General features: G+C 48.9%; 1 protein-coding gene across 1 annotated transcript; it reads right to left on the bottom strand.

Annotated features, from left to right (window-relative positions):
- Positions 1 to 1,264: 1,264 nt before the first annotated feature.
- On the bottom strand, positions 1,265 to 20,026 carry LOC108934141 (mitogen-activated protein kinase kinase kinase 11-like). The gene is made up of 10 exons (XM_029250931.1): positions 18,099 to 20,026; positions 11,202 to 11,382; positions 10,557 to 10,705; positions 9,957 to 10,132; positions 8,116 to 8,356; positions 6,990 to 7,103; positions 5,462 to 5,633; positions 5,180 to 5,286; positions 4,150 to 4,719; positions 1,265 to 2,795 (listed from the first exon to the last, which is right to left on the bottom strand). Exons 1-10 carry the CDS (start codon positions 18,844 to 18,846, stop codon positions 2,164 to 2,166), a joined length of 3,090 nt encoding a protein of 1,029 aa, XP_029106764.1. The 5' UTR covers positions 18,847 to 20,026; the 3' UTR covers positions 1,265 to 2,163.
- Between the last annotated feature and the right edge of the window lie 1,652 nt (positions 20,027 to 21,678).

A 21,678-nucleotide genomic window follows, 5' to 3' on the forward strand; every position in this document is an offset into this window, starting at 1 on the left:
GGTACAAAGCGAGAGGATCTGATCCAGGAGAGACAGGTGCACGAGGGGGGGGGGGCTAAATGTACAGCCCAACGATGGGTTAATGGTGTGGTCCAGGGACCCTGAGGCACCGTGTACATTTGTTTCTTTTCATAACCAGCACCCCGTATTCACATCATCAATACACTGTCGATCAGGCGACCGGTTCAATCGAAAGGTCTGGAGGTGACGGAGAACAAACGTATGGAATGGCTGGGGGGGGGGGGGGTCCCACACTCGCACTTTGGGAATCAATGAATCGACGGACTCCCCCTGTATACGCCCGAGGAGGAGGAGACCCGGCACAGCTTACCGTTTACTCCACCCATTCACAGTTTTACACACATCCTTTCGTTTCATTACGCACAAGGTGAAAGTCACACTCTGAATGCTACTGCACGCCCGGGGTGTCACACTCGATTCTGGGAAGGCTGCTCCTGGCGATGCGCGTCGGCTTTTGTTTCAGCTGAGCTCTTAACTGACCCATTCGCTCTGATCGAACCGTCGAATTAGCTGGAAAAAAATACACATAGGCATTAAAACAAGGGAAGAATTGCTGTCGTTCTCAGTTGTGTCAAACAGCCTTTAAGCACTTGGGAGTTTCAAGAAATATTTGCGTATCTTACGAGTCGTAGAGTTGGTCGTTTTGACTAATCAGTAATTACTCCTCTTTACCCCTCCAGCAGTTAATGGATTAATCTGAGCATCGAACCCAGTGCAGTTTGCAAAGTTGGAAAAGGCACCAGACGCACAGACTAAGACTGCAGCACCGGTAAGAGTTCAGTAATAATCTACACTTGTACACCACAAGTACTATTTACTCGTGTGCAACTAATGCTTGGGGATCCGTACGATTTGAGCAGCACCGCTCACTAACAGAGTGGCTCGAACCCGAGCGCGCAGGTTCCGCTCGGTAGTTCAGAGCTCAGCCGGAACCGACACCGCCGTGCGCCCGCGGCGGCCCCCAACACACACGCGGCGCGCCCAACGCTCCGGGAATCCCGGGAGTCCGAGGTGACGCTCGACACCCTTATAGCAACGAGCAGCTAATTTTACAACCTCACATAGCAAACGTGATTTCACTTCCAAGCCAAATACTGACATCGGGAGCCACCCAGGCTACTCTCACAAAAAAGCAGTACACACCAATATCACTCGGGCGACGATGATCATTAACCACACATATACTTTGAATGTATTCCTCCGAAGGGTGTTCGTTAGTATGGTTTATTAATTTAAAATAAAATAAAATAAAAAAGAAAAAAAACAGGCAAGTGTACTTTACTCCAAGTGTATTTTAAGTGTATTTTACTCCAGGTTCAAGTAAATGGGATAAAAGCTACAGAAATGCGTGTATCACAAACAAATGTACTGCTTTTTCATACGAGTAGAACCGCCCATCCCTGAGCTAAAACTGTGGATAACAACAGTAATAATCTTTAAAAACAGCTTAATTTAAAAAGGAATGTGTATTTTATTTGCCGGGATCTTCCGCGTATTCCGTCACCAATTTGTCTTATTGCTTCTCTCTGCAAATTGTGTCACTCCCTCAAAGTGCAAACATTTGGCCTCTAATATTGCGTTCTTGGTCCCACTGCAAAATATGATTCCAGTGTTTTATTCCGTGTCCCCAAAATATTCAGCGAATCGTTAGTCCAAGTTCTGCTATTCGCACAGTCTGACAGCACTGCACATTTCAGTTGTGTTTTGTCAGGTAAAACGTCAACTATCGGCTTAACCAGCCGTCCTTTTGCTCGCGCAAGGAAGGGAGCCACTTGAGCTCATAATGCGGAATAAGAAAGGCGTTCGAAGACGCCGAGGGATGCGGAGTCCCGGCTCCGTCTCGTCGGGACCGAACCACGCAGGAGCGCGGACGCCGACATCCGCCATCTCCGTGCGTCACGGTAAGGGTCAATTCTTACAAGCGGCCGTTTCGCCGGGCTCGGCTCCAACCGAATTTCCTTCTCCGACTCCAATTCCCCTGCCGCCCGGCATCCGGCACCCGACGCCTCCGGCCAAAGAGCCCGTGACGGCGGCGGACCTGAACGTGCACGCATTCCAGTTTTGGGGATCGAACAATCGGCGCCACGTTCCACTTTGCCGCTTCCTCGAACACTTTGCACTCGACGGGGCTGTGGGGCGTTGTCAGAAGCGCTCGTTTCTGAGGTGCGCCGGAGACTTCCAGGGCTCCAGGCCTACAGCCAGCTGCCGCCTCTGACGCTCCTTCTCTTTGGCGGCGTCCAAGAGCGGACCTCTGCCCGTCCAGCCGAGGTCAAGGAAAGGGGAGTCGAGGGCTGGCGAGAAGGGGGCCACCCTGAGGGCAGACAAGGAGGGACTCGCGTTGGCGGAGGCGGGGGCCGAGCGGGACGTGCCGAAGGGGACGGAGAAGGGGTCGTCAGAGGCACGGTCCGCGGTCCCGCTGGGGTCCACCAGGCGGGCGAAGGGGTCGCAGTCCGAGGGAGGGAACGGCTCGCAGTTCGCAAACGGGTTCGTGGGGGACGGCTGGCGCCCCGGGGCATTGCGGAAGGGCCCGTCCGGTTCGGCGGTGGCGGCGGCGGCGGCGCGCCCGCTTGCCCGTCCCGCACCGCCAGCTGAGATGAAGCTCCAGGGGTCAATGCGAGGCCTGACGGGGGACGGGCGCGGACGCGGAACAACGTTCACATCCAGGCGCCGTGCCTTGGGGCTCCAGAGTCGAGGATTTGGGAGCAGAGGGGGCGCAGGGGATGTGCGGCCGTCTCTCTCTGGGATGTCTTGCGAGCACATGGGCAGGTCGCCACCTTTGACAGGATGGGGGGAGAGAGCAAAACACAAGCGAATGTGAATCTGGGCCACGACGACCACCTCCCATGGATAGATGTAGCTCATGTGCTCGAAAAGACACCGAGACAATAAGCAAATTTCAGAACGGAAAAAGCGGTCGTGTTCCGTCGCTCTGCCCGAGCCCAGAAACAGCAGCGTGAAGAGCTCTGAATTTGGTTTTTACTACACACGGCAGATCTATTTAATCAAATTTCCCGGCCATTTAATCACACAATCGGTACAGTGAGAAGATGTTGCAATCACGTTAAAGTGATTTTTCCAGGACCACCGAAAGGACTTGTGAATAATTAGAGAAAAGCCTCCCTCTGCTTTTCAAAAACATTTACTTTTCATTTACATTAATTCATTTAGCAGACGCTTTTGTCCAAAGCGACGTACATCTCAGCAAAAGTACAAGTTATGCATTACATTGAGAGAAGGAGACATAGCTGCAGACATGAAAGTCTCGAGCAAACCTAGTTTGTTACCTACCGCTTGCTGCACCGAGGTTCACCGTTGGAGTAGGTGCATAAGACACAGAATAAACAAATCCTGATACCCACACCAATTTTTCTCTTTTTTTTATTCTCTACTTTTTTTTATTAAATATTACAAGATACACAAATGAGCAAGTACAATGCCAGAGTAATGGCTGAATAAAGGTTGTATCTGGGGATGCTTATGGAGTTACGATGCGTGAACAGTTACACCATTTTCAAGACGTGTGTCGTTAAAAGAACAAGAAATTCTCGGCCGTATTTCCTATCCTTTTTTTTGCATGTGCTTTAAAAAAAAAAAAAAAAAAAAAAAAAAAAAAAAAAAGGGTCACATACCTGCTCCTGGGATCCTGTTAGACTACAGAAATCTAATACTTTGATTTGTATACAGAATATCTGCTCATTCTGTACTTTTCACTATACCTGTATCTGAGTTCAATAAATACGCCGGACTGCTGAATACCTGCAACTGGGAAGGGGCAGCTGGTAGTGTAGTAGTTACAGCTGCTGCCTTTGGACCCAAAGGTTGCAGGTTTGAATATCCCACCTCTGGTTGTAGTACCCTTGAAGGTACTTACCAGGTAAGTGCCAGGTATGTACCAGGCACCAGGTATGGCTCCAGTAAAATTACCCAGCTGTACAAACGCGTAACTAAAAGAAAGTCGGTTTAGAGAAAAGTGCCAGATAAACGTAAGCGGGTTGCCTCCGTTTATCATGAAGTTTCCTTAGCGCGGCACTGATGACAAGTGCCACATGTAAAAATGATCCCTTCCCGCTTTGGGAAGGAACAGTGCAGACCTGCACCTGACGAGAGAGGTTGAGGAGAAGATCTCACCTAAATGAGCGGAAAGGAGATCCTGACTCGGTTTCCTCCTCCTGTCTGCGCCTGGACTCCAGGGGTTGGACACATGTTCCCCGTTGGCCTGGGGCTCCACAGCAACCCAGTCCTTTGGGGAGAACTTCGCTTGCTCTTGCTGAGGTTCAGGACCTCCCTGACCCTGCGTGCCCCAGGCCTGCAGAGGTGGAATAGCGGGTTGCAAGGCCAAGTTACAGGCAGGTGTGGGGAGAACCTCTGTCTGGCTAAAGGTGATGAGGTCGTCCACAGTGGGCGGGTCCCGGAATAAAGACACCGTTGGGAGCGGCTGCTCAGCCTCCGGAGGATGGAGGCTCGGTCGAGGCGGCACTTTGGGGGGTGCTTCCAAGCATCGTCCGAGGGCTACCGAGGCCAGCAAAGCGCCCCCGTCCAGCAGGGCCTTGTGAGTGCTCCTCGGAAGACCCCCGGGGGAGCTGCGCTCTGGTCTAGGTGAGCCTGCCGGGGAGTGGTGGGGCCAGCGCGGGGACCCCTCCTCGCTTCCCGAGTCCCCGTGAGGTAGACTAGTCCGAGGGGTCTCCTTCAGAGAGAACCCTGCAAGAGAGACACCGAAAAGAAGGCAGCCACGCGTTCAGAAAGGAGCTAAATTTTACAGCTTTGATGCTTCCTGGAGAAGAGCATCTGCTAAATGAATAAATGTGAAATGTAAAATGATGCAAAGAATCACAGTCACAACTACTAACTGTTACCCCGTTACCATCACTGACACCAACAGAGGGGAGCGGGAGAACATCTCCCCTCTCGAACTTCCAGGGAAAACAAGAGGCTCAGCTCACATCCAAATCTGTTGAATACGGCTTCGGGTTTAATATGACAGGAATCTTAAAGTGGCTCCTCTGTACGTGAACGCAGATTAGTGCTAAATACATTCCTCTCGATACGAAGTCGGTATATTTTTATTCCAAGCGTCTTGCGGCTGATCTGCATCTCAGGGGCAACAATGCGGTAGGAGTGAACGTTCGGCGTCGAGAAGAGCACGCGTGACTGCTGTTACCGTTTAGATGGGACTCCGGGGTCGGAGGTCTGTACTCCTCCAAATCGCTCTTCGAGTTTCCATTCTGATTGCTGTCCAGCTCCAAGAGCTTCGCCCTCATAGAAAGGCTGAAACGCGACAAAACGGAGAGAAACGCAACGAGAAGTCAACCGATGCGAAACATACCTGAACATAAAAGGAAAGAATTTATTTTCCTCTCTCAGCTGCGCTACGGTCGCACTTCGGAGAGCGCGGCCCACGGAAGGGTCACTAAAGACCGAGGAGGGAAGCGCGCGCAGTTACCCGCAGTCCTGAGAGTTGAGGCGCAGCACTTTGGGTCTGCGTGGGCTCTTGGGACTCTGCTGGTTCCAGTGCAGCCCCAAACGGTGCTCCTCGCCGGGCTGCTTGTGGGCCGCGGGTTCCGGCGGCCACACGGAGGGCGGACCCCAAGGCCTGCTGCTCTCGCTGGGACTCACTGCGGAGAGACACGGGTCACGGACCAAGGGGACGCGAGCCGTCCTTCTAGCGCTGTATTTTACACTCCTAAGCAAGAACGCGCACCGTGCGCGCATTCAAAACGCATTCGGTAATGTCTTTTAGCGGGGGAGGGGCCGCCCTGTGAAAACAGCACTTCTCTGCCAGCATTTATTGCTCCCGGTTCGCAGCGACATGTAAACTACAGTAACCATCCAGGGAAAAACCCAAACTCACAAAACCCAGAAAGTTAGGCGATAATGTCTGAAAAATTGAGTCCCGTGAAAATTGCTGATCGCTTTTTTTTAAGGAGGTCAGTTACCCCCGTCTCACCGCCGAGGTTAACCGTTAAAATGGGAGCAGTAATCATTTCTGCACCGCTCAGCTGATCAACACCGGTACAGATACGAACAAATAACTTTTCCTTAATAATCATCCAATTACTTTTGTGTTACATTTTATCACTTTACTACAAGAGAAATCTAATTGATTTTGATTATCTACATATTTATCTCACAAACACTTAGCAGAGTAAGAGAGAAAACTCATTCAAATTCGGTACTAATGTATGTATTGAGGGCACGTAGTAGCAGTGAGGAGTATTTTCAGTGGCGCGTTTGATAACGTAAGCAAGAGCGCCCCCATTTGGAGGAAAACTGAAGTGTAGAATTAAAATGCCGCAATAATCTGTGACCGCTACTTACATTTATTCGCTTAGCCGACGCTTTTATCCAAAGCGGCTTACAAAGTTAAGCTGCTTACAATTACTTACCCATTTTTACAGCAGGGTAATTTTACTGGAGCAACTTACTGTAAGTACCTTGCTCAAGGATACTGCAGTTGGAGGGGGATTCGAACCTGCAACCTTTGGGTCCAAAGGCAGCAGCTCTAAACACTACACTACACTACACTACACTACACTACACTACCAACTGCCCCCTCCCACTTAGAAGAGGAAGCCCATTTGGAAGCTTCTTTAAGTTCTCCAACGTTCAAAACTGCAGCGCAGACATTGTGAACTGAAGTGCCGAAGCGCAATCAGCAGCGGTAGGGATTGTATGGAGGGAAGGAAAACGGGCGGAGAGTAAAGGTCAAATTATATGAACTTTCAATCTTAAAACTTTCTTCACAGCTGGAGTCCTGCTCCTGAAACCCAAAAAAAGGGGGTCAAAGTGAACTCAGTGAGGATCCAGCAGTACTGCTCTAGTGGCTAATAATACGAAGTTTGCTGAAATATGTGTGTTAAGCAAGAACAATAAACAAATGCTGAAGAATGGAGAAAACAAACACACACACACACAGAAAACAGAAAACACATGCATGATAAGAAATGCAAGATAAGGAGGGAGGGACTCACGCTGGATGGCCCGAAAGCGGGGGCCAAAAGAAGGAGAGGATCCCGAGCCCACGTCTGGAAAATTCCTTTTCTCCGGCCCTGGGGAAGCCTGCACTGTGATTTTATGGATGAAATCTGAGGAACAATAATAAAAAAATATATACGTTTGTTAGAAGAGAGCAGATATTTTTCGATACATGAAAACAATGAAAAGAGTAGGATGACGGCTGGGGTTACGGGACGTCGAAGGAAATTGAAGTAAGACGGAGATACAAAGAGAGAGAGCGCGAGAGAGAGATCAAGAAAAAAGTCAAGATTAAATAAAATCAAACCAATATAAAGATTCAGCTGGGAAATAAGAAAACTGAAAGTAAATAGAAAGTGAGAAAATATGAGACATATGAAGAGGGAAATGGAAGCCGAGAGCACAACGAAACGGAGAATTTAAGTGAGATGGACAGGCAGACAAGAGAGGTGATGCTTTCTAACAACACGTCACGTCTTCAGTTACCGTCGGCAAATTCCGCCAACGAGAACGGCCCCCGTCGCCAAAGGGAGCCGAGTAAATTGAGCAAACTGCTCGTTTTCCTAAGCCTGCGGAATTCTCCAGAAGGCCTCAAACGGCTGCCCCTGGCCATAAGCTTTCCCGGGAAGGTTAAGGGCAGTGACGCAAAAAGGGCAGCTATTCTAAGTGCGGCTCAGCCTGGCCTGCGGACAGGAAGCCTGCTGCCGTGGCAGCCTGCATCTCCCTTTCATTAACCACCCGAAACTCGCCACGCTGCTGCTGGCACCGAGCCAGCACGGCGCAGGCGTCCCAAACACGGCAGGCTTCGCGTGCAGCGGCACAAGATGACACAGATGGCTCTAGTCTCCCTCTCTCAAAGAGACATAAAACACACACTTGGTTGCAGGTAAGCTGGGGACAGCTGGTATTGCAGTGGTTACAGCCGTTACCTTCGGACCCAAAGGGTGCAGGTTCGAGTCCCACCTCGAACCGCAGTACCCTTGAGCGAGGTACTTACCCTAAATTGCTCCAGTAAAACTACCCAGCCGTATAAACGGGTAAATAATCGTAGGTACCTTAGCGGTGTAAGTCGCTTCGGAGAAGAGCACGAGCTTCTCCCGTGCGAAAAGGTGCGGCTCCTACCCTGCGGCATGCTGATCTTCTCGCCGTTCTTGCCCTTCAGCTTGTGCTTTTTGAAGGTGCCCTTGCGCTTCTTCACGTTAGGCTTCTCCTGGTTCATGTGCAGGATCAGTAGGCTGAGCTCACGCTCAAACACATCCTGCTCCCACTGAGCGAGCTGCTGTTCGCGCTGCCGCAGGAACTCCTCGTGGGACTTCTGCTCCAGAGCGGCCCGCTGGAGCTCCTCCTCGCGGCACCGCAGCTCCTGGAGACGCAGACACACGCAGGTTTGACCTTTCTGGAGATTTAAGAGCGAACGATGGACTTCGACGGATTCTGCCCCGCCAAAAACTGATCAAAAAATAAAACTGTCATTGTAAAGCCAATTGTTTAAAAAAGATCTTCACAGATACACTCCGATACTCCGCAGATACGTGTTTCAGGTAGACTGGTGACTGCTGGCAGCCTGAGTTACGACACACACAGCTTATGACCACCTGCACTTACAACGGCCATCCAGTTACTTTATTATATTATTTTTGAGTCCCAACATCTAATAAAAAAGACTGCATCTGCTGTTAAGTAAGAACAGGTAGCACTGTGGCTAGAGCAGCCACATCTGAACTTAGTGGTCATGGGTTCGAATCCTATCTCCTGCTGTAGTGCCCTTGAGCAAGGTACTTACCCTGAAATGCTCAAGTAAAAAAAAAAAAGAAATTACCAAGCTGTACAAATGGATGAATAAGTAGCTTAACATTATAATTCACATACACACACACACACACACATTTTCTGAACCGCTTATCCCATACGGGGTCGCGGGGAGCCGGAGCCTAACCCGGCAACTCAGGGCGTAAGGCCGGAGGGGGAGGGGACACACCCGGGACGGGACGCCAGTCCGTCGCGAGGCACCCCAAGCGGGACTTGAACCCCAGACCCACTGGAGAGCAGGACCCGGTCCAACCCACTGCGCCACCGCGCCCCGCCCATTATAATTCATTTTGGTGAAAAGCATCAGCTAAATAAATAAATATAAATAGTATCAATATTTGTTACTGACTCTGTCTCTGCCAGCGTTTGGGTATGTAGCACTGACTGAGTTTGTCTACAAAACATTTTGTTTGCAGTTCCCTTCAAGATACTTTTGATTTAAAATGGCCAGCACACAAAAAGTGAGTGTTCTGGTGGTGCTGAAAAGGCGAAAGATAGTAGATTTAGCAGCGAAAGTGAAAACGATAGTGCCGCACGAACAATTATAATACCTTGCCGTACGTATCGGCATAGCATGAATAATGTGTGAAAGTAGTGAAAAATATGACAAAACCCCGTTATACAATAGAAAATTTGTGAATTTTCACTGTTTATACGTCCTTATGGTTCCCGAGGGGCTTTTCAACTTTCAACAACGTCAACTTACGACGGGGATGCGGGAACGTAACTCTGCCGTAAGTCAAGAACCACGTGCAAATCGCCCAGAGGGTACATAGGGTATGGATGACTGTGCCACTGTTTCACTGCGCTGCTGTACTGACAGGTAAAGGACTGCAGGAAGTTCAGTATCTGGCTGTGTAGGACACCTTAGACAAAAGGTGTTAGCTAAATAATAGCTGTTAATAATAACCGCTTGTCACGTTCAAAAATGAGAATAAAGGTGCGTGTAACGTGAACGCATCCCAGTCAGCAAAGTGACAATGTGCTTCACTGCAGACTCAGACTCACCAGCCCTTTCACAAGACCTCTGATTTAGAGTAAGCTCCCTGCTCAAAGGTACTACAGCTCGAGACGAGATTCGAACCCGCAACCTTAGAGTCCGAAGACAGCAGCTGCACCTGGTACTTCCGCGTTCCATTCCTTGCCCATCCTACCTTCTCCTTTGCCCGCAGCTCATCGAACATGCTCTGGATCTCCAGCTTCCAGTCCTCCTGCAGCGAGTGGAAGGATTCCTGGGGCATCTCATCCAGGACCTGTTGCTCCAGGGCAGTGAGCTGAGACAGGATGGAGGCGAAGCTGGGCCGGTGGTGGGGGTCCTGGTCCCAGCACTCTGCGCAACCAAAACATCCCATCGGTGCACTTCTCTTACCAGGGGACCGTCCACACACACCTCGCATCGTTCGTGCCAGTTTCCATCTTTACGCACACAAATTTCTGGTCACATCTCCTTGTGCTCTTAGCCTTGGTTCAACTTTTAAATTACATTTAAACTGCCCTCAGTTTGCAATGGTTTCATTCCGTTTAACTCTGACAATTGCGTGCAGTCCTGGACCGATCCTAGGTCAGCCGCAGCACACTATTTCATCTTGGACTGCCAGCACACCATCCTGAGATCCTGTTAATACCCACTGTACAATCCTAACGTTGAACGTCTCCTTAAACGAAGGCATCAGGTAAACGCGCACGCACGCACGCACGCACGCACGCACATAAATCCTTCCGATCGTACAGCTCCTTGTGCCTCTATATCTCACCTGTCATCAGCTGTGCAAAAGGCTCGGGGCAGGTGGAAGGGATGGGGAGCGTGAGTTTGTTGACAGCCACTCCATAGGCCACAGCCAGACCATCAATGCCCTTGTAGGGAACCTCCCCAGTCAGCAGCTCCCACAGCAGCACGCCATAGCTGCAGGACAGTATACAGACACACACACACGCGTCGGGGAGCCCTCCGAGACAGGGCGCGCGTTCCTTTGCACGTCAGGGATAACTCCGGCATGCGCGCAGAGAACACAAGACTTAAAAACGCACAAAAGTTTATTCCAACTTTTTCTGCCTCTGGCGAAAGACTGTCTCTGCAATAACTGTTTTATTTGTTTTCTTTGTTGAACGCAGCTGCGTGATTGTAATCACATTTTCGCTAAGAAAGCAAGCTTAAATTGTTACGCAGACGTATTACGTTTCTAAATTTGCCGTCAATTTGGCAAACGTCACCTCTGCGCATGAACTCGGCAGAAAGAAATCGGTTCTTCTGCAAGTGCCTGTTCTTGCCCCGCATTGTACAAAATAGCCGTGTAAGAAATGTAATTTTACCAGAGGAGCTGAGCAAACAAAACATATATTCCTATTGCTTCATGGCATCATCCAGTCATCAACAATATCGATGTTCCCTCACCACTCACCTCCACACGTCACTGCCCTTGGAGAAGGTGGACGACTTGATCACCTCAGGCGCCATCCAGGCATAAGTGCCCGCGGTGCTCATCTTGGTTGTCTTATGCCACTCACGTGCCAGTCCAAAGTCTGTGATTTTGAGGGTCTTCCCCTCCATGTCCTCATTCTCTATAGGCTGGGCGAGGAGAACTGAAGAATGAAGGAGAGTAAACAGCACTTTGCAAGACCTTAAAGAGGAAACGGAGCATTTCTGCACATGGGGTACCGCTTCTACCACAAAGACGTCTCTGGAAAGACATTCTGCGCTGGATAAAATTATTTTAAAAAAAGATAAAAGTGATCCTGTTAAAAATTAATACAATCTGGGCCGGCCTTGAGGCCGCAATCTTCCTCCATCATTTGAAAAAGAAGAAAAAAAGGCTCCATATCGTCATAAATTGTGCAAGGAAGGGAAGTAAGAGACACTTTACTTCCCGAAAATAAAATTAATACATAAAAAAACTGAACTGCTAATAAAACGTCCATGTTTACCAGGAACAGAACATTTCAACATTCTTCTAACACAATGATAATTGTCCTTCTACAAAGTATTTGTCCAAGGACGCTACTGTCATTTCCTAATTGTTACGTTATTCCATTGGTTTATTGATATTAAAGGGGTGCGGTGGTGCAGCGGGTTGGACCGGGTCCTGCTCTCCGGTGGGTCTGGGGTTCGAGTCCCGCTTGGGGTGCCTTGCGACGGACCGGCGTCCCGTCCCGGGTGTGTCCCCTCCCCCTCCGGCCTTACGCCCTGCGTTGCCGGATAGGCTCCGGTTCCCCGCGACCCCGTATGTGACAAGCGGTTCGGGAAATGTGTGTGTGTGTGTGTGTGTGTGTGTGTGTGTATCGATCTTAAAAGGACTTTAGCAATGTTGTTTTTATTATTATTATTGTTGTTGCTGTGTGTATCAGCTGCGTGGACCAATAAACAGGACAACACTAATAATTTATATGGCAATATCACGCGATTCATTTTTGTACTGCGCGTGCGCCATAAACAAAAGTAGACACGTCAAATATAATCTTGGGCTGTCACTTTTCCTCCTTCCGCCTAGTCGGGTCGCTCGGCTCAGGAGACCTCGAACATCCAGATCTGGTTCCATCTCGGCAACCAAAAACCTAGGAGCGGGTGCTTTTCTTTAAAGGTTAAACGACCAACGAACGCACGAGAAAACGGTAATTGTGCAGCGGCGTCTCCTACTTGGGGTAACGAAGCCTTGAAACAACAGCGTCTAAGAACGAGACCCCGGAGGCCAAACGCCGAACGCGGCCCGAGAAGTGACTCGTGGGCACAATTTTGGATTTCTCCCTCCTCCTCGCTCCGTGCCTCCCCTTCTCTTCTCACATCCCGTGCGGTGACCGAGCGCTCGAAGCCAACACGAGACCCGACGTCACGAGGGCAAGCGGTGCCCGCGAAACCACACCGCGCGCTCCTCCGTCCCATGTAGGCATACCGGCGAGGCGGCGGACGCGTGAGCGGGGCGCGTTGCGGCGGTTCCAAGAGCCAACTAACTATACAAATTAAAAACGGCAGGAAACGAGCACTGTCACTTCTGCAAACCGGCAAGCAAAGTCTTTATCGTGCCCGTCCGATTCTTACCCTCGCAACTGCGTCTCTTCAGCTCGGTCTTTCACAGATTGGTATCGGTTCACTCTTTTTAAACATCAGCTACACCTCGATAATACAGGAAGTCCCAAATAAAAGGGGCTAATGCTGAAGACAGTGCAAAAAACGGAGATTTTGAAAGGGCGACTGGTGAAACAATAGCAAATCACTCTGTAACGGTAACAGCAGGAAACAGACTGAATCAGTAGGAAACTAAATGACGGCCATTTCGTTGCAGGGCCTTAGGTGGGGTTTTTCTTTTTTTTTTGTTTTTTTTTTTAAACCGAAGCAAAAATTAAGAACAAAGGATCTTTACGTTTATAAACTCTATATTAGGGAACTCGCAATGCTACAGTGCCATAAAGTCTACGTTAATTACAGGGCTACATGGGGAAGTGAGAAAGACTTAAATTTAAAAAAAACTCGCTGCATGCACTTTTTGTTTTTTAAAAAAAGGAGGGGAGGCAGAGACAAACGAAGAGAGCGGGAAAAATGAACACCGCTACATTTATAAATCTGTGAATACACATAAAATTCAAAGCAATTAATCCACGAATAAAGACAGAGAAGGGCTATCACAATCACAGAAAGGGTGTCCTGCAGCTTCTTTCTGGTGTTCTCGAGCTGTGCTCTTCCATTGCTAAAGCAACAGTAAATAACAATTAAAGGAGAGTCAAAGGTTCAACTAAGCAACCGGAGCAGCAAACCTATGAAGGAACTCATCGGCCTTCATTCCACGCCGACCCAAGGCAGCAATCGCACAACTGACGCTGCACATTAACAGCCTACGGATCGCATTGTTCCAAAAAGCACACGTACGTTATGAAATTGAGCGAGTGCCGGAGGTAAAACCTCCGTTCTTCCCAAACAGGACGACTCTCCTTGTTGGGAGGAACACGCGACATTAAAGCACGACAGAAACGCATTAGAAAAACGCACGCACGCACGCACGCACCCACGCACGCACGCACGCACGGCTTCACGACGCAGAAGCGACACAGACATCCTCGACTTCGCTAGCAGCGGCCGCAACTACTCTTCGGTTTCGGCGTGAAGCTCGGGATTCAGGGCTTTCCTTAAACAAAGTCTGTCGACACCGAGGGCGGCGCCGCCTTCATTTGCGCGAAAAGGTCGATTCTCCCGAACCGCGAGGCGCCTCAACGCAAGGGGACACTTTCAGGAGCGCGCTACACCCGTGGCGGTCTTTCTGCTCTTCCCGTGCCCTCCCTCCGCTCCTGTCCGCATCGCTCTAGTTCTGCCCGTAGGCGAGGGGAGCATTCCGGCGGGGCGGGGGCTTTCCCGGGAAGAAGGGAAGCTTTGTCCCGGGAGGGCCCGACCGCTAGCCGACAGGCAGTCTGGCAAACTCTCCGCTGACACAAAGAGCAGGAGACCGACGAAGAGGAACAGAGAGGGATGGCCGTCTGCAGTCGGAGGGGAAGCGACGGGGTCAGACAGCCCAGATATCAGAGCTCGAGCTCAACGTTATACGCAAACTCGTGCTTTGCAAACCTTCTCGCTACCGTAACGGTACCGTAACAACCGCCCGATACAGGTCACTTCAAGTCTACCGCACTCGTAAGCAGCTACGGCTTCACAGCGGTAAGGAGTGCGCTGCGGCGAACACCAAATAGAGCAAGGAAACCCAATTCGGTGAGAACTGACACGACACTTGGGTTCAAGAGCAAGGATGTCATCTTAGAATACGATATCATGTCTTCTGCTGCAACAAATCCCGGCGAGACCGCCGTACACCGTTGACGACAAAAAAACAGACATTTGTCACAAAGAAAAAAGTCAATGTAATTTCAATCTTTCGTCAAGGGGCAAAGTACAAATAATTGAATCCTTTCTACAGAATACGAAAGAAATGGAAAGCAAAGGCAGCAACCAAAATATAGCACGCGCGGTTTATGCTCGTAATCAGCAAATACATTTAGTCATCGCCATGTCGGCCAAACCGCCAGAAGCGCACAAGTCCTACAGACTTTTCCAAAAGAACCCGGAAAAACTACACACTTCGCAGGCGTCGCGATAACGGCGGCGAGCCGCGCTCTCAACATACACGAACGCTCACGACGTCGGGAGACAAACGCATAACTATTAATAAAGCTAACAGACCGCCGTCGTCCCATAAGAGCAGCGCTTCATTCGTTGATGTTTTTACCAGGGCAAAACTCAGACGTTCTCAAACAGAGTATCCAATCGATCGTGACCTAACAAGGTTCTCCGTTTCGTATTCTGCGTAAGTCGGCATTTAATCCCTCTTCGGAATTGCAAATACAGTTATTTACATAACTACAACAGAAAGTGCTGCAGCAGCAGTTCGGAGGGCGAGCACGGGACACTATTCCGTCTCGGTGCCGCTACCTAAATCGATCGGCTATTTGTGACCCGACTAGCAAATCGGACAGGAAGCCGGTACCGTCTGACGGCCGAAGGGCTGCAGCGAGCATCACGACAGGCTTCCCTGTGATGACCGACACCTAAAGCGAAAAGGCCACAAACAATGATCGTGTTACCTGGAAACATGCGATGAGAGGCAAATAATTGCATAAGGGCTTCCAGTAGCAGGAAGCATCGTTCAACCCATTTATATTGACCCGGACGACATGCCAAAATACGTATTTCAACGTCTTGAGGATCGTCTTTATTTGGAAACCATTTCTCCATAACTTAACATGCAAATAAGAATCTACTGAATCTGTACTGCCACAAAAAAGCCACACTTTTATTTCCTTTAACATCAGTCATGTTCTGCTGCTGCAATTTACATAAAGAAGCTTGAGGCAGAATTTTAATGTTCATTTCTATTAAGTGTTCTTTGGGAACTGGGAAGCCAACTGACTGGGCTTTTTGAACAGAAGCTTTTATAACACGTTGCCATCACTGTATTGGCAGTCTTAATCAACAAAGTCGACCTTCTTTCCATCATTAAGCACGAACAAGAGTTGAATCCTTCCCTGACACCTTAATTATATGACTACTTTTCTTTTGAAAATCGTTCATTGTGCTCAGGTAAACACGCTAAACACATTCATTACCTGGATACAGGGATATTTAAAAGCTGAGGTTCCCAATCACATATATTGGGTTTTGTATGAACGAAGCTCAAGCCTTGATTGAGCTGTTCATTTAATCAATCACATCTGAAATCACGCTGTGCGAGGACTCAACTTTTCAGTCGTGTCAAACTAAAGATCCGACGAGACGTACTCATCGAGATGTTGCTGGAGCACGTTTTGCCAAACGGAATACGTTCCCTTTCACATGAGCATTTCTGAGATATTAATCTAAAAATACTGATCGTATTACCTGACCGAAGGTTAAGTAAAATATAACAAATATAAATTACAATGCTGTAGCTCTTCAATCTTTGTGGCAAAAGACTAAACAAATGTGTTTACTTACATTTGCCATTACAGTTATGCTTGAAATAATACAAATGCAGTTGCTTTCAAGTCTGAAATGTTGGAGCTGTTTGTCACATTCAATTAATGGCGGCCTCTTTGCGATGAAAAAGGTTAGTGGCTTAGTCTACTTCGCAACCTTTCAGTAAGACCTCGTTATGGAGGGACATTCCGGAAGCCTCCATATGTTTTCTTATGAAGTATACCACGTTACAAACAAAGACGCATTTTAAAAAACAGGTTATCGCTGAAATAGCAGCTGAACGGGGGCAAGTTGCAACAGGTCTACAAAGAAGGATACTGCTCAAAAACAAGATGAAGAAAGAGCGATACCATCTAGCTGAGCAGAAAAGAACTATGTTCTTCAACTTTTCCAGAGGTAAACCCAGTGTTTTCCAGAAAAAAAAAATCATCAAATTTTGAGGTGGCCTTGCGGAATAAAAGGTCACCCTGAAACATGACTTCCAATATACTAAGGAACAAGACATCTGACCTCCCTGAGAATGTATATTTGGTCCCTGAGAATCTATCCTGTTCAGACCCAACCAAAAGAGCACAACAATCACCCTTTGTTTCAGTGATAGTGCTGGATACAAGCCCGAAAAACTGGCACAGGCGCAAATTTGGGGCATTTTATCCCCCGTAACATTACTGACCAGACCCATAATTTTATCTAAACATTCCTAAGATTATTTAGTGTATCATTTAATTTTGACCTTCTGGGTTGTATTTAGTATTTCCAGAGTCCAAGTACAATTTAAAATAGATTGAAGGTTAATTATATGAAGAGCATGCTCTTGATCTCTAGTCAAAACCACAGTTTCTAATCTTAACTTCTTTACCCACTGCTGTTTACTGACACAGACCTTTTTGACCAGAGTAACTTTTCTCATGCTGGCTCCTGGTGAGCATCTCCAACCACTGACATTATATCAGTTACCACAGATATGCGTAAAGAGGGCTTTCAATGTTAAAGTGTACTACAGAGATATAGCCAAATGTTTCGCTTTTCCTTTGCATGTTACTGAAACGCCAGCGCCGACGGTCACAGAGAACTCGAGACCTAATGCATCCAGTTCACGATGTATCTTTGGGAAAAGGACGATTCGTGACAATTTGATGTACGAAAGCTGCAAATTCTCTTCATTTCATTCGACGGCATCTATTATTAGCAAGACTTAACATGAACCAACCACCATAACCGATAAATGTCAGCACGATGCTGCTTAAGAGCTCCAAAATTTTCAGACACTTATTCATATAATGATTTCTAAGTTCATCGCTCCACTTCATATGATGTTCACTGATCATGACATTAATAATTAACAGGTACTGTTTCTTCCGAAAATGTGTGTGTGTTTCTTTTATTTTGGTTTATTATAGAATTGTGGAAGTTCAGTTATAAGGTACCTCTAGCATTAAGCAGTGGATTATGAACACTTGAGTTTCACGGTTTGTACACTTTGATGAACCTGAGTAGCGTGTAGTAAGAGTACTTTCACAATGTGACTTTTCTGAAATATGTCTGAGAATAAGTTGTCTAGGCCCTAGGGAGAATGAATTAATTCTTCTGGGAGAGCAGCTAGCGTCCCAGTCCTGGATAGGAACGCCGCCTTGTAACCTGAAGGCCCTGGGCCCACATGACAATCCTGCCATAATATCCTTGACGGAGGCACTTACCCTGAACTTACATGGTAAGAACACCCCGCTGTGCAAAATGCATAAAGCGCGGTAAAGTTGACTACTCGATATGACACAACAAGCTACCCTCGACGCATGTGCCGGCCACACGAAGGACGATAGCGGAGCACGCACGAACGAGGCGAGATGATATGTGACGCGAGGGGCCTTACTGTTGTTGGACTTGAGGTCCCGGTGGATCACAGGCACTATGGCCCCGCTGTGGAGGTACAGCATCCCCCGGGCGATCTGCACCGCCCAGTTCACCAGAACGTGCGGAGGGATGCGCCGCCCGGCCAGGGCCCGGCTCAGGGGCCCGCCTGAAGCGTACTCCATAATGAGACACATGTTGGGCTCCTGCAAGCACACCCCTTTGAGGGTGATGATGTTGGGATGGGTGAGCATGGCGAAGAGCCGGGCCTCCTGGCGCACGTTTTGGCCCGTCACGCTGATGTCCTCGTCCGGGTCCCGGCGGGCCGCCTTCACGGCCACCAGCTCCCCCCTCCAGTTGCCACGGTAGACCTTGCCGAAGCCACCCACTCCTATGACCTCCTCCAAGCTCAGCTCGGCGAAGTCCACCTCCTGCGGCTCGTGGTCTTTCGCCGCCGCCGGACCGAGCTGCCCGACCACGGCGCGGTCCTGCAGGGTCCCGTAGCGGCTCGGTTTCAAGGAGACGTAGTTCGAAGGGAAGATGCCCACTTTGTTATTGACCTTGCCGGCCCACCACCCCTCGTCCCCGGACACCTCCGAGTCCAGGGACAGCACCTCCACCAGGTCGCCCTTCCGCAGGGTCAGCTCGTCCTTCCCGGCCGCTTCGTAGTCGAACAAAGCGGTCCACAGGGGGTTCGTGAAGTTCCCCGTGCGTGACTGTTCCACACCTTTCCAGCTGGACAGAGAGAAGATATTCTTGAGCGGCTCCATTCTCGGCCTTCAATTCATGCGGATCGACGTGTACGCGTGAGAAGACGGAGGACTCGGAAGCGCATATTTCCCTTTCGCTCGCGTGCGTCGCGCTCATGGGGTCAATCCGTGAAACTCGGAAAAGGCTCCCGCCGGGACGCGTCGAGCCACCGCCGGCGCCGCAAAACGCCGAGCAAACGCGTGTCGCGCGTCCAACCTGAGAGCGCGCGCGCGCGCGTTCCCTTCGTTACATTCGCGCCGCGGCGGCACGCGCCCGCTCGTCTTCGTGCGATGCGACAGCGGTCACTGTGAGCGCGCGACGCTCCCGCGAAGTCCGCGAGCGAGAACGACTAGTCCATGTGGAAATAATGACGCGAAGCATTTCGCATTAAGCGACAAAAGCGCGGAACGGAGGGTCAGGGGGGCACAAGAAGAAAAACAAACAAACGAGCGAACTAACATTTCACAGTCAAGTATCACAGGTCGGTCAGTAGACGAGGCGGCTTGCAGTCCCGCTCCAAGTAAAGGTTAACTTAAGTTAAGTTAAGGTGTCCCGAGTACAGCGATTCCCGTTTAAAAATCATCATGATCATGTGTTGTGTACGCGTTACAGCCGCTCAGGCTCACGATCACGTTATTATGCGGTTTGCTCGGTTCCTTTCGAAGCCGTGGCTGGTGACCAGAGCAGGAAACGCAAGAGAGGTGGAGAAGAATGGCAGGAAAGAGGCATTCAGCCTCCGTGTAGGAACACTTTTAGCTCGCAAATCGGTCATTCGGCGCCACGAACAAGCGGGCGACGCTCGCGCGACGAACGTCGCAGAGTCCCGCGCGGCCACGGCGCGTCCCACGGGCCATAGCCGGGTTCGGCTCGGCTCGGCTCGGCTCCGCTCCGCTCCGATTCGCTCCGGCGCCGCTCGGGCCACACAACTTTATTGCGGCCGAATCTCAGACAGGAAGAGCCACGCAAAGTTTCTCAGTCAAGTGGTTCCTCCAGCAGCCGCAAAACAGACTTTCCAAAAGTTACTTTCCCTTTGATGTGACGAGCTCTTCTTCTTCCTCGGGAGGCTTTTGATTTGTCCTCTTGTTTTTACAAACATGCAAATTGCCTGTTAATTCACGTCTCTCTCCTCTCTTCCCTCCTTCGGCATGTCCAGGCACTCCACGTATCCGTTTACAGTCACCGAGGGTGGCGTTTCGTAGCTTTTTTTTCCCCCAACAGGAAAAGAATCAGATGACACCACCCTCTCTCTCGCTCTCTCTCTCTCTCTCTCCCTCACTCACTCACTCACTCACTCTCTCTCTCTCTCTCGCTTTCTGTTCGATCATTTTCTCCGTGTAATTAATGAAACATTTAATGTAGACGCTTTGAATTAGAAGTGGCTGTGTTGTTCTCATTCTGCCCTCACTACATTTTAGTAGTTTTCGTTTTTTTTTTACATGATCGGAATGTTATTTTTGCTTATTTTTTCCGTTCAGTTTGTCCTCTTTCTTTCACTTTCAGTAGTCGTCTGTTCTTGCTGTGTATTTTAACTGTCCTTTTGTCTTAAAATATCAATGTCCATCTCGCACATTTTATGTGATACTTTCCAACACTGAACATGTCCTAAGACATTTGAGGCATATTAGTGACATGGCTAATTTAAGTACAGTGATTTCATTGGTACTTTTCGATCTGATGCTTTTGTTTAAGGCAACTTACAGTTTTTGTGTTACAGTAAAGAAGTTACACAAGCACTCTATTACTGTCATCTCAGAACTGTGGTCATCAGCAAAAAAGTGTCTACATTGGTTCAAAAAGCATTATAAAGATTATAGTGCATAAACAGTATTCAAACAAGTTCACAATGATTAACACTAAATGAATAATTTCAAGTATAGCCAATAAGGGTCATTTTAGAAGGTTATATCAATTGGTCTCTTAAAGGTGGATCTTGACAGCAAGGAGCACCAGTGACAAGACAGTTCAGTGGCACCACATTCTACCACTTGAGGTGTTGAGAACAGAAGAAGTATTGGTGTGTAACAAGGGAATGGAATGGGGCATCGCAACATGAAAAGTAGCACAGGAGGCTGCACACTGGAAACAACGGGCACCCGCAGAATTAAGCTGGGCAGGTGCTAATGCATGATCCGATGCAGAGGTGTGATTCCCGTAGAATCGATGGCAGAGAATCCCAAGCACTGCTTGAAGAGGAGTGATCCTTTAGCTGACGCAGCAATCCCAACCACCAGGGAGATGCAGTTTCCACACTGGCAATGGCCAGAGCCAGGACTATTCGTTCAGTGCCAGCGGTGGCACCGAATGGTCTGGTACTGTGAAGGAATGTTACATAAATGGTAGTGACAGGAGAGCCCCACAAACGATATTGGCAGAGAGGTCAGGAGTAAAACCACACTTTTCAATAGTTTGGGAGAGGGTGGTGGTGACATTGACAACAGCTGCAGACAGGGGGAAGGTTGACAGCAGGTGAAAGAACAGGTCTTTGAAATGTTTAGTTTCAGCTTATGAACTTATGAGAGCATCTAGCCAGACACTGACAGGTACAAAAAGCTCAAATATTCCATTAGGAACATCAGAGTTATATGACGGAAAAGAATATTAGATTTGTAATGTGATCTTCATATAAGTCAAAGGACATCAGAGGCCCTATGGAGCAGCTGTATACTGCGAAGAGGACCCATCGATCCTTGATGGGCACCACTGGGGCACCGGGTATCCTGTCAACACATGGACAGAGCCATCAGACTGGGGCAATGTGAACCAGTCAAGCATTTTTCCTCAGACTATATGGTTCCTGAGGAAATCAAGGAGTATGGAATCATTTTCAATGTAAACACATTTTAGAAAAATGG

Source organism: Scleropages formosus, chromosome 4 (genome assembly GCF_900964775.1).
Source record: "Scleropages formosus chromosome 4, fSclFor1.1, whole genome shotgun sequence".
Classification (NCBI taxonomy): domain Eukaryota; kingdom Metazoa; phylum Chordata; class Actinopteri; order Osteoglossiformes; family Osteoglossidae; genus Scleropages; species Scleropages formosus.